At 40.5% G+C, this 12,857-nt stretch overlaps 1 protein-coding gene across 1 annotated transcript in view; it reads right to left on the bottom strand.

The window, feature by feature from the left end:
- The window catches only part of APPBP2 (amyloid beta precursor protein binding protein 2), a 60,483-nt gene extending 47,970 nt beyond the window's left edge, over nt 1-12,513 (bottom strand). Inside the window, exon 1 of the mRNA XM_058560467.1 lies at nt 12,092-12,513. Coding sequence (XP_058416450.1) covers nt 12,092-12,229 — 138 coding nt within the window. The 5' untranslated portion in view covers nt 12,230-12,513. The remainder of the gene's footprint in view (nt 1-12,091) is intronic.
- Between the last annotated feature and the right edge of the window lie 344 nt (nt 12,514-12,857).

The following is a 12,857-nucleotide window of genomic DNA, read 5'->3' on the forward strand; positions in this document are numbered from 1 at the left end:
TGGACAAAGGGAGAAGTATAATTTCTCAATTTCTTTTCCCGTTTTCAGTCTATTAACTGCTCTCTTGGGTCATTTGCATTTTCCTAGAAATGTAATTTCAGTAAGGTTTTCAGACTGATTAGCATAGAATTATACAAGCTATTCTACATCTAAAGAAGCTTCTCTACAATTTAAAAAGCTATTTTTCCCCTTTCCATTGTATCTATGGTTGTTTTTTCTTTCTCATTCCTAATTTTGAGAATGTGAGCTTTCTCTCACGTGTCTTGATTTGGCTAGCCAGTGAATTAACTATTTAATTATTTGAATTTATTTTTCTTTTTAAACAACCACTTGGACTTATTTCTCATTCATACCGACAAATATTTTAGAATATCAGTTTTTAGGCTATTCTCTTCTTAGTACAACTTTGTGCCCCAGATATTTTATTCTTAAAAATTCAATTTTACTTCTTCTTTTATATATCAAAATAATACATGGTCATAAAAATCCAAGTATTAAAAAAATAGAGACTATAGTACAAAACAAAAAACAATTGCAATCTTACCCCTTGAGTAAACACCATTAAAATTTGTTGGTGTTCCTCCAGATTCTTTTTTTTTTTTTTTTTTTTTTGTGAGGAGATCAGCCCTGAGCTAACATCCGCCAATCCTCCTCCTTTTTTGCTGAGGAAGACGGCCCTGGGCTAACATCGGTGCCTATCTTCCTCCACTTTATATGGGACGCCGCCACAGCATGGCTTACCAAGCAGTGCGTCGGTGCACGCCCGGGATCCGAACCAGCGAACCCCGGGCCGCCGCAGCGGAGCGCGCGCACTTAACCGCTTGCGCCACCGGGCCGGCCCCCAGATTCTTTTTTTCAATGCATAAACAAATGTACATATTTATTCCCCCACTTACAAAAAACAACAACAAACAAGATTTTGTTATTCACACTACTTTGTAACAAGCTTTATATTCTCCCCACTTGAGGTACTCTGGCATCTCTACCCTAGTATATAGCATCCTCATTCTTTATAACTGCAGTATAATATTCCATTTCTGACTGATTAACATATAGTTATTTCCAATTTTTACCATCATAAACAATACTAAACACCCCTGAATAGAATTTTCTGCACACTCAACAAGTATTCCTTTAGGAAAAAAATCCTTAAATGGTATAGTAGGTTAAAGGGTATTAGTGATTTGAATCTTTAAACTTTGACAATCTGATCAGTGAAGAAGGATGTTTTATTTAAACCTTTTTATTGAAGTATAACATACATACAGAGAATGCACAACTCATATTTAAAATGTAAAGCTTAACAAAGTTCCAACAACATTTTTCACAGAAATAGAACAAAGAATCCTAAAATTTATTTGGAACAACAAAAGACCCCGAATAAGTAAAGGAATCCTGAGAAAAAAAGAACAAAGCTGGAGGTATCACACTCCCTGATTTCAAAATATACTACAAAGCTATAGTAACCAAAACAGCATGGTACTGGCACAAAAACAGACACACAGATCAATGGAATAGAATCGAAAGCCCAGAAATAAACCCACACATCTATGGACAGCTAATCTTTGACAAAGGAGCCAAGAACATACAATGGAGAAAAGAAAGTCTCTTTAACAAATGGTGTTGGGAAAACTGGACAGCCACATGCAAAAAAATGAAAGTAGACCCTTACCTTACACCATACACAAAAATTAACTCCAAATGGATTAAAGACTTGAATGTAAGACCTGAAACTATGAAACTTCTAGAAGAAAACATAGGCAGTACGCTCTTCGACATCGGTCTTAGCAACATATTTTCAAGCACCATGTCTGACCGGGCAAGAGAAACAATAGAAAAAATAAACAAATGGGACTACATCAAACTAAGAAGCTTCTGCACAGCAAAGGAAACCATCAACAAAACGAAAAGACAACCTAACAACTGGGAGAAGATATTTGCAAACCATACATCTGATAAGGGCTTAATCTCCAAAATATACAAAGAACTGATGCATCTCAACAACAAAAAAACTAACAACCCAATTAAAAAATGGGCAAAAGACCTGAACAGACATTTCTCCAAAGAAGATATACAGATGGCCAAGAGACACATGAGATGTTCAAAATCATTAACTATCAGGGAAATGCAAATCAAAACTACAATGAGATATCACCTCACGCCTGTCAGAATGGCTATAATTAACAAGACAGGAAACAACATGTGTTGGAGAGGATGTGGAGAGAAGGGAACTCTCATACACTGCTGGTGGGAGTGCAAACTGGTGCAGCCACTATGGAAAACACTATGGAGATGCCTCAAAAAATCAAGGATAGAACTACCATATGATCCAGCTATTCCACTGCTGGGTATTTATCCAAAGAACTTGAAAACACCAGTGTGTAAAGATACATGCACCCCTGTGTTCATTGCGGCATTATTCACAATAGCTAAGACTTGGAAGCAACCTAAGTGCCCATCAAGGGACGAATGGATAAAGAAGATGTGGTATACATACACAATGGAATACTACTCAGCCATAAGAAACGATGAAATCCAGCCATTTGTGACAACATGGATGGACATTGAGGGTATTATGCAAAGTGAAATAAGTGAGAGGGAGAAAGTCAAATACCATATGATTTCCTTCATTAAGTAGTACATAATAACAACAATAAACAAACACACAGAGACAGAGATTGGACTGGTGGTTACCAGAGAGGAAGGGGGGAGGGAGGAGGGCGATAGGGATAATTCGGCACATGTGTGGTGATGGGTTGTAATTAGTATTTGGGTGGTGAACATGATGTAATCTATGCAGAAATAGAAGTATAATGATGTACACCTGAAATTTATACAATGTTATAAACCAATGTTACTGCAATAAACAAAAAATTAAAAAAATAAAAATAAAAATAAAATGTAAAGCTTGATAAATTTTCACAAAGTGAACACACACATGTAATCAACATCCAGATCATGACAAAATATTATCAAAATCCCAGACATCTCCCTTCATGCCCCTGTGTAGTCATTATCCTCTCAGGTTAACCTTCCCTGACTTCCAACACTTTTGATTAATTTTGCCTGTTTTTGAACTTTATATAAATGGAATCATACATGATATACCCATAGTTTCCAAACTGTACCAAGGTGGCCTGGGGCACTGCAAGATATTTTAAATTTGAGAGAAACAATATTCAACATCTGTACTATACCATGCCAATTACTAGACTGCTATATACCGTTCAATGATATTTTATCTTTGTGAAGCTGCATTGTCACTGGTTGTTATGATAAAAAATAATGTACGGGGCCAGCCTGGTGGCGCATGTGGTTGGATGCACACGCTCCACTGCGGCAGCCCAGGGTTCACCAGTTCGGATCCTGGGCGCGCACCAACGCACCGCTTTTCAAACCATGCTGTGGTGGCGTCCCATATAAAGTGGAGGAAGATGGGCATGGATGTTAGCCCAGGGCCAGTCTTCCTCAGCAAAAAGAGAAGGATTGGCAGATGTTAGCTCAGGGCCGATCCTCCTCATTCATTCATTCATTCATTCATAAATAAATAAATAAATAAATATTAAAAATAATAATAATGATCCTCCTCATTCATTCATAAATAAATATTAAAAATAGTAATAATGTACAAAAATCAACATGGAACAGAAAATGAGGACAGGGGTGTCCAATCTTATTCCAAGACTTGAGAAGTTGTATAGCGTCCAACAAACATACATATCTCATTAGTAAGCAATTGTGGTTCTTTAAGAATGAAGTAAAAATACTATTTTTTGTTTCAACTTTTGTGCATTATTTTTTTAACGGCTCTTATGTTGTTAGGACATAAGTACTATCATTTGTATCTAATTAGTTAATGAATAAACCTGTTAGGTATTTCTTTTGGCCTGGGGTGCCATGAACCAAGTGCTCTGAAGGGAGAAAATCTGGGAGCCTCTGGTATATACTCCTGTGACTAGTTTCCTTCACGCAATATCATTTGTGAGAGTCATCCACATTGTTTCAACCAGTTGCAGTTCATTAATTTTCAATGTATAATATTCCATTATATGACTATTCCACAATTTATTAATTCTCCTATTGATGGGCATTTGGACAGTTTCCACTTTTTGGTTATTATGAATAGTGTTGCTATGAACATTCTTAAGTGTATGTATCTTAAAATGGAATTACTGGGTTATAGGGTACATACATGTTTAATTTTAGTAGATAACACTAGTTTTCCAAAATGGTATATCAATTTTCACTCTCGCTGAGAGTTTTGACTGCTCCACATCCTTACCAACACTTTTTTCTTTTTCATTTAGTCATTCTGAGGAATGTACAGCAGGCCAGCAATTTCCCTGAAGACAAAATGAGGTTGAGCCCCTTTTCAAACGTTTGACTGGTCCTTTGAATATCCTTTTGGGATGCCTATTCAATTCTTTCCCAGTTAAAAAAAAAAAAAAGACATTTGTTTTCTTAATTTCTAGTTCTTTAGCTGCAGGATGAGTCCTTGTCAGATATATATCCTGCAAATATCCTCTCCCACTCTGTGGCTTGGCTTTTTACCCTCTTAATGGAATCTTTTGAAGATTAGATGTTCTTGATCTTATTATAGTCCAATTTACCAAATTATCTTTATAATTAGCCCATTTTTGTATCCTATTTAATAAATCTTTGCTGACACAGCGAAAACTTTTTTTCCTAAAATACAGTTTTTCACATTTCGATCAGCAATCATCCAAAAAAGATTACTGTTTATGGTGTAAGGTAAGGTCACAATCCTTTCTCCCCTACATGGATACCTAATTGACCAACACCATTTATTTGATTTTCCTTTCCCCATTGTACCTGTGTCACTTTTATCACAAATCAGGTTACAGTATATGTGTCAGTCTGCTTCTGGACTGTCCACTTTGTTCCATTGGTCTATTTTTCTATCCATGTGTCAGTATCACATTATCTCAATTGTTAGAGCTTGATATTTGGTGGGGTAAATCCTCCAGATTTTTTTCTTCTTCTCCATGATTGCCTTGGCTTGATATAGCATTTTAATTTGCATTTCAGTTGAGTATCTTTTGATGTTTCTTGGCCATTCATATTTTTCTCTTCTATGGGCTAGCTGTTCAGGTCTCCTGGAAATGAGCTGGTTGTCCTTTATGTACTGATTAGTATTAGATCTTTCTGTATCACGAAATTCACTCCTTACTTGACAAATGTTGTCATTTGCACAGTCTTTTTAAAAAATGTGCTTAGGGGCCAGCCCGATGGCGTAGTGGCCACTTCGGTGGCCCAGGGTTTGCAGGGTCAGATCCTGGGCCTGGACCTACTCACTGCTTGTCAAGCCATGCTGTGGCGGTGTCCCATATAAAGTAGAGGAAGATGGGCACAAATGTTAGCTCAGGGTCAATCTTCCTCAGCAAAAAGAGGACCGGCAACGGATGTTAGCTCAGGGCTAACCTTCCTCACAAAAAAATAAATAAAAAAAATAAATGTGCTTACAATTTTTTCCCGTTTTTTTATGTACTCAAAAGTATCTATTTCTTTTATTCCTCCTGGGTTTTGGTTTCATGCTTAGAAAAGCCTCCTCCATGCCAAGATGGCATTACAGTATTGGCAAGATGAATAACACAGGACTTCACCTTTTACGGTACTTATATTTATAATTGATATTTTTTTAACTTGTAAATTACCTTAAAAATAATTTTTTTGTGTGTGTGTGTGAGGAAGATCAGCCCTGAGCTAACATCCATGCTAATCTTCCTCTTTTTGCTGAAGACCGGCTCTGAGCTAACATCTATCGCCAATCCTCCTCCAATTTTTTCCCCAAAGCCCCAGTAGATAGTTGTATGTCATAGTTGCACATCCTTCTAGTTGCTCTATGTGGGATGCGGCCTCAGCATGGCCAGAAAAGTGGTGCGTTGGTGTGCGCCAGGGATCCGAATCTGGGCCGCCAGCAGCGGAGCGCACGCACTTAACCACTAAGCCACAGGGCCACCCCCCCAAAATAATTTCTTTAAAGAAGAAATTTCACTCATTCCCCACCGCAAGATATTGACCCAATAACTCATTTTGATATTTTTATGATTTCATTTGCCACATTTAAATCTTTAATTCACCTGGAATTCATTTTGGTATATGGTGTGAAGCAGAGGTCTAACTTTTTCCCCAAAGAGCCAGTTGCCCAAGGTTTTTTGGATATTTTTCCCATTCTATTTAAAATATAGCATTGTCTCATAACTTTATCATATAGTAAATTCTTTTTTTTTTAAAGATTTTATTTATTTATTTATTTTCCCCCCAAAGCCCCAGTAGATAGTTGTATGTCATAGCTGCACATCCTTCTAGTTGCTGTACCTGGGACTCGGCCTCAGCATGGCCGAAGAAGTGGTGCGTCGGTGCTCGCCTGGGATCCGAACCCGGGCCACCAGCAGTGGAGCGTGCGCACTTAACCGCTGAGCCATGGGGCCGGCCCAGTAAATTCTTAAATATGCTTTGGTTTCTATCTAGACTACTACGTTCTACAAATCAATTTCTCTGTTTTTTTGTGTGTGTGTGAGGAAGATCAGCCCTGAGCTAACATCCATGCTAATCCTCCTCTTTTTGCTGAGGAAGACCGGCTCTGAGCTAACATCTATTGCCAATCCTCCTCCTTTTTTCTTCAAAGCCCCAGTAGATAGTTGTATGTCATAGTTGCACATCCTTTTAGTTGCTGTAGGTGGGACGCCGCCTCAGCATGGCCAGAGAAGCCGTGCGTCGGTGCGCGCCCAGGATCCAAACCCAGGCCACCAGTAGCGGAGCGTGTAAGCACTTAACCACTAAGCCATGGGGCCAGCCCCTCTCTGTCTGTTCTTATGCCAATGCTACACTGTTTAAAAATATGTAGCTTTATAATATACTTGACTATCTTATAATGCATATCTCTCCTAAGTATTGTGCATCTTCAAAACTTCCTTGGTTCATTTATTCTCAGGTGATTAATTCCTCCACATGAACTTCATATTTAATCAGCTTCCTATATCCATTAGAATTCTGAGAGTCTGATTCAAATTGTGATAAATTCACAGCTTTAACTTAGATGAGTCAACAAATTTATAACGTATTAACTTCTCATCCAGATACATGGTATGGCTGGCTATTTATGTTCTTTTATGCCCCTCTCCCATAAAGGTTTTGTTCTCAACTTATTAATTCTAAGAGCTCTTTACATAAAAGATTAACTCTTTGGCTGTCAAATATGTTTCAAGAATTTTTTTTTAATTTGTTACCAGCCTATTTTAAAAGATTATCAGAATATTAGCTGAAGCTATATACAGCTATAAAACAGAAATACATGCAGAAAAAGAAAAAATTAAAACTAAATCAGGTACTAATTCATATGGTTTTCATCATGAGACTTATAATAATAATAAAATAAAACCCAAAATCATTAAGTTTAAGACTGAAAACAATAAATAGAACACACTACTGAAACACTTCAGGGGCCGGCCCTGCAGCGTAGCAGTTAAGTGCACGCGCTCCACTGCTGGCGGCCCGGATTCAGATCCCGGGCGCACACCAACACATTGCTTGTCAGGCCATGCTGTCGCGGCGTCCCATACAAAGTGGAGGAAGATCAGCACGGATGTTAGCTCAGAGCCAGTCTTCCTCAGCAAAAAGAGGAGGATTGGCACGGATGTTAGCTCAGGGCTGATCTTCCTCACACACACAAAAAATAAAGTCTTAAAAAATAAAAATAAGCAATAAAAAAATAAAAATGAAACAATCACCTAGCCAAAACTTAACTCTGGCAAATTTTGTAACTGAACAGGACACAAAATAGACCATTCGGCAGGTAATTAAAAAGAAAAGAACATACACAAGAACCCAACTCTTCACTCTATTTGCTTTCACTTGGTATGCAATTTTATAATTTCTTCTATTCACCTTATCCACTTCTATACCTAATAGGTTGAGCACCCTTGGACAAAAACTATTCAGATTCAAAGACATTATTTTGTAGGGTACTGATTTTTACTGAACCATCTATACCACCTGTCAATTTTTTTTTTTTTTTAACATATTTTTAGTGAACTTCCCTTCCCATATACCTCAGCAGCCGTTTCCAACTTCAGGTTAGCCTTCCTACATAAAAAGCCAACACTCCCATCCACTACGTTCAGCAGATATCTTACCTCATTCATGACAACCATTCTTTGCAAACTTACCTATGTCGATACTTTACGTCCTTAACTCTTTCCATCTGATCTTAGAGGAAAAAGCATTCTTTCCCCAACTCCAATTTAAGACTGATATCTTAATTTATACACAGTGAAGGAAGCGGCAGGACTCATTAATTAATGTTCCTACTCAGGGACTCTGCTCCATAATTTATTTCCCTCTGCCTCACTTATGTATTCAACCTCTCACTCTGTTTTGGTTTCTGCCATTTAGCAAATAAATATATTCTAATGCCTTCCAGTCTTTAAAAAACACCCATTCACATTTTACTCTTTCTACATAAACACCTCTCTCCCTTCCCTTCTTAAGGAGCAGTCAGCACGCCTACTTCTTCACCTCCCATTCATTCCATAATCTCCTCAAGCTTTGTAACTGTGCCCTCATCCGCAGCCACTGACAAAAATTAACACAGTGACACTGGACTTCACCAATCAAGAGGGATGGGGGAATTTTTGGTTCTACAAATACTGTAATTTTGTCTATGACTATGCCTGTTGATGGAAGTTGGTACTGCTGGAGAGATCTGATTATGAGTTTCTCCTTGGCTCTAAATTGGAGAAAACTGGAAACTATAAACAGTAAGTCTCTTAAAATTGTCACAAATTAGGCAGGGGATGAGTATCCTATATTTATATGACTGTGGGAGATGAGAATTGGCCACCTCAAAATATGTTTCTTGTTCTCTGCCTTGATTATTTTCAAGAACAAAAGACTCTGAAAGAAACTCTGACCTCCTCCCCACCCCCCCACTAACTGCCTAAAAGAAACTTAAGATAGAAGGCCTGGGAGCCGGCCCCGTGGCTTAGCAGTTAAGTGCAGGCTCTCCACTACTGGCGCCCCGGTTCGGATCCTGGGCGTGCACCAAGGCACCACTTGTCTGGCCATGCTGAGGTGGCGTCCCACATACAGCAACTAGAAGGATGTGCAACTATGACATACAACTATCTACTGGGGCTTTGGGGAGAAAAAGAAAAAAAAAAAAGGAGGAGGATTGGCAATAGATGTTAGCTCAGGGCTGGTCTTCCTCAGCAAAAAGAAGAGGATTGGCATGGATGTTAGCTCAGGGCTGATCTTCCTCACACACACACACACACACACACACACACACACACACACACACACACACGGGGCTGGGCCGGTGGCGCAAGTGGTTAAATGCGTGCGCTCCGCTGCGGCAGACCGGGGTTTGCCGGTTCGGATCCTGGGCACACACCAACGCACAGCTTGTCAAGCCATGCTGTGGCAGCGTCCCATATAAAGTAGAGGAAGATGGGCATGGATGTTAGCCCAGGGCCAGTCTTCCTCAGCAAAAAAAGAGGAGGATTGGCAGATGTTGGCTCAGGGCCGATCTTCCTCACAAAAAAAAAAAAAAAAGATAGAAGGCCTGTCCCCAGGACAGGCCATCACCATAGATAACTCTGGGTAGGGATGGACTGGGAGGGTCCTTGCTAAGCCTGTTCTTATCAAAGTTCTGTTTACCAAACATTTGCTTTCCATTTCCATGTGAATTGCCTTCCTCCCCTCTGAAATCCCAAACCACTATCCCCAACATCCTCCTTTGTCTTTAGCTGAAAATGCTATTTAAAATGACAACCTGGGCCAGAATGCTGAGTTACTCAGTTTTCCTGGGTCTCTTCCACGTATACATGTTACAAAGCTTTGTTTGATTTTCTTCTGCTATTCTGTCTCATGTCATTTTAATTCATAGCCCAGCCAGAAGGACCCAGAGTGGGTAGAGGATATGTCTTCCTCTCCTACAGTATTACAATGATTAAAAAGTATCTCATATTTATGTGTTGATACAGTGTTTAAGAGCAAAGAAAAATTCCTTTTTATATTTTCATTAAAGACTGAAAAGTCCAGGGACTGACTCTCACTCTATCTACTTCTGTAAGAGCTAATCAAAAATTAGTTCTACAATGTCTTTCATCAAAACAAGCTGTACCTCACAATGCAAAATCTTTCCAAGCAAGAAAGCAAAGTATGTAGGAAGTAAATACTAGGTATGAGACCTTGACTAAATTACTTAACTTTCTCACCTTTAACAAAGGTTATACCCTACTTTACAGTTTAACCGTGAGGATTAAACCAGATCACATGTGTAAAAGCACTTAACATAGTTCCACGCACATGTTAAATACCTTCCTTCACCTTAGCACAGTGCCTAACTCCCAACAGACATACAACTATCAAGGAATAAAAGTGTACAAAAAAAGCAATATTAAAATTTTATGAACTATGTGAAACAGAAAATATGGCAAAAGCACCATCTGTTCATACTCACTAATAATAATCTTCAAATGAAAAGCTTCAATTAGAAGTGAAAGTTACTAGAAGATATCCAACTATTTGAGGGAATTCAAGTACTTAATGTACTCTGATTAAATTTCCCATGATTTTCTCTAAAAAGAGTAAAAGATTACATACAAATAATAAAATAGAGTCAGCACACACAAAGCTGCAGTTTCCCAGGCTGAGAAAGACAAATCTTAACTCATCCTTCCTTGGGAGGAATGAATCTTAAATATGCAAAATTTCCTTAGATGTACACAAAAGTAAATCAATGTATCAAAGAGAAATGAAAGGAGGTTTTTCTCTAAATGTCCCCCCTGCAAAATAATAATATGAATGACCAAAATTAATCTTCTCCAAATATTTCGGGGGGAAAAAACATTTGAATTGTTAGAACTGGTGTAAAGCAGCTGAACTTAGTAGAATGCAGCAAGTCAGCTGCTTTCTGAAAAAATATTCCAGGGTGGAGAAAGCGGGTAATCTTCCCAGTAAAACAACTGCCATAAAACACCATACATATATAAGTACATACACATCTGTCAAATATCAGTTTACACTGTTTCGGCCAACTTACAAATCAAGAGGAAGTATTTAAGATCTAAAAACTCACTCATACTCTACTTCTGGTCAAATTTTGCAGACCAGAAGTGGCTACTGGAGAACAGAAGTTATCCACGCTGATTCAAGGCAAGGAGGACTGAATAATAAATCCACTGTTCACATTCAAATGTGGGGGGAGAGGAAAAGGGAGGCTCCAAGTCCATAAAGTTCTCCTCCCTCTCTAAACACTGCAAAAATTGTCCACGTCTAAAGACACTTACACTTGAAACTCCTTGGAAAGTGACTTGGAGACTTTCTGTTCAAATTTTTGAGGGGGAGCAATTTAGGAATGCTGCAAGATTGCAACTTTCAAATACATGAGCATAATTTAAATTCTAAAGTATTTTTTCTTTCAGAAAAGGTTCTTCTTCCTTTCAAAGAGTTTACCAGCCCTCCCATATTAATAAAATCTCCAGTTCAACCCCAAGTATACACAAAAAACAAAGCTTTAAAGAATATGAGAATACAGCACGACTATTTCCAATAATTCTTCAACTCCCTCTCGATTAGGATGAGAACAGAGAAACGAAGGAATACGAAGCAGAAAACAATAGTTGGGGAGGAAGGCGGCGAGAGAAGAAAGTAGGAAGGGGGGTGGGTGGAAGCAGAGCAAAAAGTCCAGCTGATGCTGACACTTAATTGGGAAAAGAGCGCAGAAAATATCCCGAAGACAGGCTAGAAGGGAAGGAATGAGTGGGACAGAGGCGCAACAGAAGTCGTCCACGAAAAGGCCTACTCAAGGGGACCACTGTGTAGGAGGGAACACCAAAGGGGGAATACTCATCGGAAAGAGGTAACAATCAAGGCCGAAGAGCTTGCGAGACAGCATGTGGAGATAGGGTGTTTCGGTTCTGGCAACCCCGAGACCGCACCAGATGTCTCGGCGGGCGCTCCTGCTCCGAGGGGTGTGGGGTTAACCGCAGGGGTTCGCAGACGTGGAAGGGGGTGCGGCCCCAGGGGTTTCGGCAGGAGAGCAGAGCAGGCCCATGGACCGTACCTTGTAGTAAACATCGAACTGGATGTTCTCGGGCAAGGAGCGGATGTCTCGGCGGGAGCGGATGTAGTTGTCCACGACAGCGGAGATGGCGGTGTTATAGAGAGTCTCTGGGATCCACTCTAGTTCCACGGCCGCCATCTTCCTTCCCTCCTCCTCCGCCCCCTCCGCCTCCTCCTCCCGAAGGCCCCCGCCTCCCTCCGTAGCGAACTCCTCTGCGGCCCCGGAGGATTCGGAGGGGCGGCGGCAGCCACGCGGGCACGCGGCAGAAGGGCACGGCCGCCCTGGGTCCTCCGAGGGCGAGCTGCGGGGCGGCGGCAGCGGACGCAGGCCTCAGTAAAGAGCGGGGCAGGAGGCAGCAGCCAGCCGGGCTAAGGCCTCACATTGCGGGTTTCAGAGAAGCCCGGGTTCCGTCCCAGCGCCGATCTCTGCAGGGGCGGGACTGCGTGTGCGGCGTCATGACGTCACCGCACGCCGACGCGCTGGAGGGAAGGAATGCGGCAGGCGAGGAACTTGGGGAGAAAAGAGCAGTTATGCTTCCCTCCCACGGAGAACGTACATTCTAAGGAGGCCAGAGTTGGGTGCATGGGGGTAGACTTTTACCACTGGGACGAGTTGTTCCAGGGTTATTTACCCGCCCCTTTCGAGTCACTCGGGCGCAGGAGTCCCTTCAGCAAATCCTTCATCGGGAGTTCTTAGGCACGGACCCTTTAGAGGCTCGGGTGAAAGTTTGGATCCTCTCCTCGCAAAAATGCACAATTATCAGTGC

This window comes from Diceros bicornis, chromosome 18 (assembly GCF_020826845.1).
Source record: "Diceros bicornis minor isolate mBicDic1 chromosome 18, mDicBic1.mat.cur, whole genome shotgun sequence".
NCBI classification, from domain to species: Eukaryota; Metazoa; Chordata; class Mammalia; order Perissodactyla; family Rhinocerotidae; genus Diceros; species Diceros bicornis.